This window comes from Porites lutea, chromosome 11 (assembly GCF_958299795.1).
Source record: "Porites lutea chromosome 11, jaPorLute2.1, whole genome shotgun sequence".
NCBI classification, from domain to species: domain Eukaryota; kingdom Metazoa; phylum Cnidaria; class Anthozoa; order Scleractinia; family Poritidae; genus Porites; species Porites lutea.
The window spans coordinates 27,100,416-27,104,175 of record NC_133211.1 but is presented as its reverse complement, the minus strand read 5'-3'; the positions used below and the strand labels follow the sequence as shown (position 1 = coordinate 27,104,175).

Below are 3,760 nucleotides of genomic sequence, written 5' to 3'. Positions count from 1 at the left end.
TTTTTGCATCCAACTGCAAGATAGCATAAAATAAACATGGCGTTACAAAACCAGCACGTGAACGGCGCAACTGACTGTTGCATCTTCCAAAGCACGGCACTATTTGAACTCGCTATGCACTACACCAAACAGACCACCATCAACAAGCAAATTTATGTAGATTTTAAAAAAATTGTTTCCAAGGATCAGAAAAATGAAACGCACCTTCTTTTTTTAGCTGTTTTGCGCCTTGTCCGGCATTTCTTTGAGCTGAAAAATTCTCGTGTTCGGTCGTTTTACCTCCCAAGAACGTGCAAATGTTCATCGGTGGGCATTTTTTCTTCACACTCTTGATTTCTCATCGTCTTAAGTCACAGCTCTCAAAGTAGTATGGGGAAAAGACACTTCTAGGCGCAGCAAAGAGCCTGGAAGCGACCTTCCCTCGTGTTTCTCCGCGTGGGGACACGCGTGCAAAACGTCTGCGCATGCGCAAGGTCTCTATTTTCAATAATTAAAATTTGCAAAATCTTCCCCTTTTAAATTGAAAATCACTTAGGAATGTTTGATATGTTTAATGGTTTGCAGCCGGTTCTAGTATTAAGCACAACAAAAAATTACTTAAACTAACTTACCTCGACTGGCTTTTTTCGTGGTTTGACAGTAAACTCAGGATGACTCGAGAACTGTTTATTACCTCGTGCTTTGCAGTGATAACACCACCGTGTGCCCGGGCGATATGCTGTCGTTCGAGAGCCAATCTCGTCAAATATTGGGTAAAATCTGCAAGGAATTGGCTCTGAATCCTGGCGAGAAGGGGTTTTCCTGTCGTGTGTTGGACAGGAGCAGCGCACGTCCTTTCTTCACAACTCATCCCAAAGTCGCCGGCAAACATGGGAGTTTACCGGCAAACCAACAACACGGCTGAGAGCTTCAGACAGCTGGTAAAGTCGTCCAGTACAAGGTTTTTCCGTCCTTGTTTTTCCACTTAGCATGCATTGGTCGTTTTCGTTGTTTGCATTGACCGAGCTCAGCGACATGATGACCAAAACAGCAACAATGGCTACGGCGAAGTGCTGCCAGAGCGAGCGTGGACTTTCAAACATAATTTTCGCCTTTGGTGCAAGGAGGAAAGTATGTGGTGCAAAAGAGAGAAACTAAAGCAATTAATAAACTTTGTGTTCGTGAAATTCTAAGCTTATCTTTTGTGTGTGGAGCTTACTTTTTTGAATTTCGCGGCCGGAATCTAGTTTGTTTTGGTATCGCGTATAATTTCGATGGGGGAGGCACTGGCAAATTCGCGCCGGAAGCAGGGAGGGCACGCATGCGTACTGCGTTTTTCACGCGTGTCCCGCGTGGGTGCCATTTTGCAAATGTGGGTGACGTCATCATATATCCAGATCTGGTTGTGGCCTGGACTGTTAACAAATGTGAATTAAGAGAAAAATTCTGAAATTCGAGCGAACTACGTAACTGCGCACTCTGTCTATCTTCTCTCCAACAATCCAGAGATGTCACAACTGATATCTATATTTTTAATATTTTAAATTCTTACAGTTACTATCTAGCCATTTGTCTTATTTTTATCTATCTTATTCATCTTATACATTTATTTATTTATTTCTTATTTTCCGACATCCGCCGTCCGCTATCCGCCATCCCCTGTCCGTTTCCTCGTTTTACAGACTCCCAACTTGAGGCGCTTTCCAAACCCAAGACCTGGCTGTGGCCGGACCATGGCCAGACCGGTCATTTTGACCTGAAAGAAGTAGGCTTTTCCAAAGGGTTTTGCTGAAAAACCGTATCTTTCGCGCACCCTATTTAGGATCTGAGTGATATAGCTGAATAGTTTTGATTAAAAGTGAAATTTTTACTTACGACAAGAAGGAGCTGGCCGCTCACTTCTGACAAATAGAAAGTACCCTTCATCATTTTTAATCTGTGACCATTTAGTTCGTTAACGAGTTCAACTTTTACAACATGCGTCTTCTTTTTTCAGCTTCCCACTAGAGCCGCGGGTAAGTGAGCTGTTTTAGCCAGGAAGAGCAGAGACCTACAGAAAACATGGGATCCTACCAAACAGAACCAGCAACGAATGCAATTAACAATATCAAACCGCTGCTTTGCAGTGAAGAAGAGCTGAGGCAAATGGCTTCGATCTCTCAAACTCCCTTTCAGCTCTATGACAAGGAATCAATTTTAAAAGGCGCAAGAATTTTCAATGAAAGCTTTGCATGGACTCGGTCACTTACTGGTATGAGCTTCAAGAACCATTTCGCGATAAAAGCAACACCGACTCCAAAGATTCTGAAAATTCTCAATGAAGAGTGTGGCATGGGTATGGACTGCTGTTCCTTAGGAGAACTTCTTCTCTGTGAGAAACTGGGAATTAAAGGTGAAGATATCATCTTCACTTCTAACGACACACAGTTCGAAGAATATAGGAAGGCCTTTGAACTTGGAGCCATTATCAACCTGGACGACTTTTCGCAGATTGACAACCTCAAGAAGGCATTGGGTGGTATAATGCCTGACATAGTGTCATTCCGCTTTAATCCTGGTCCGCACTGTACTCTGCCTAGTAACGAGGTGATTGGTAACCCTGACCAAGCAAAGTTTGGCCTCACGAAAGCTCAGCTTTTCTCAGCCTACAGGAAGTGCAAGGAATATGGCGTAAAGCGCTTTGGGTTGCACACCATGATCAAGTGCTACTGCCTTGATGTCTTGGAGCTTGCAAAAATTTCGCAGATGATGTTTCAGCTGGCCGTTGAAATTTACCAGCAGACAGGTGTTAGCCTTGAATTCGTCGACATGGGCGGTGGGATAGGCGTTAAGTATCGCCCTGAACAACAAACCGTCAACTTGGGAGACCTGGGATATCGAGTGAAGGATTTGTATGAAGAAATCGTGCTGCCCTGCCACGGTCTGCATCCTTTACAGATCAAGTACGAGTGTGGAGCACTGGTGACCGCTGAACATGGTTGTCTTATTTCACGAGTGATCAACATGAAAGACACGTACAAACGCTTTCTCGGTCTGGATTCATCTATGGCTGATCTCATCCTTCAAGGGGAGTGCGAAGATTATCGTGATATCACGATTGTCAAAGATCAGTCTTTTCCAAGCCATGTCAGAAAGAATCTACCTGATTACAAAACGGTTATCGAAGACCCTTCCTACGCATCTCCACTCTTTGAAGGAAACAAGAGAGAGAGAATGTTCGATGTCGTGGGTTCAATTTGCATGAACAAGGACAAATTTGCTATCGACCAAGTGTTAAATGTGAATCCTCAAATTGGCGACCTGTGCATCATCCACGATACAGGAGCTTATGGGGGTTCGTCAATGACTTTCAACTTCAATGCCAAACTTCAACACGCCGAAATCTTGCGTGTTGCTCCCAGTCGTTACGAAATGATTCGTCGACCCCAAACGTACGATGACCACTTTGCGACGATGATATTTCCTTAACACAAGACCATGAAGTTTACAAAACCCATCCATCACTTTCGAGATAAAGCTAAACTTATAAAGACAAGGAACCGACTCCACAGGAGGGCTCGGAAGAGCGGATTCCAGGAGGATTGGCAGGCGTTCGTAGATCTACGGCGGAAAATTAAAATTTAGTAGTATAGTATATGGGGGTACCAGGGCATTTTTACAATATCTATCCTCAGACAGTAGCGGAATAAAAACAATTTAAAGTAGTGGCCTGCTTAGCCTCAGCTGACAGGCTGTTCTATGTTACTGCGCCCCTATAACGAAAACTTTTCTTTAGGGCCTC

The 3,760-nt window shown here is 43.9% G+C and overlaps 1 protein-coding gene across 1 annotated transcript; it reads left to right on the top strand.

Annotated features, from left to right (window-relative positions):
- Nucleotides 1-2,040: 2,040 nt before the first annotated feature.
- LOC140953391 (protein TabA-like) lies at nt 2,041-3,447 on the top strand. The gene has a single exon (XM_073402874.1). The coding sequence runs from the start codon at nt 2,041-2,043 to the stop codon at nt 3,445-3,447; it is 1,407 nt and encodes a 468-aa protein (XP_073258975.1).
- The last annotated feature ends 313 nt before the right edge of the window (nt 3,448-3,760 follow it).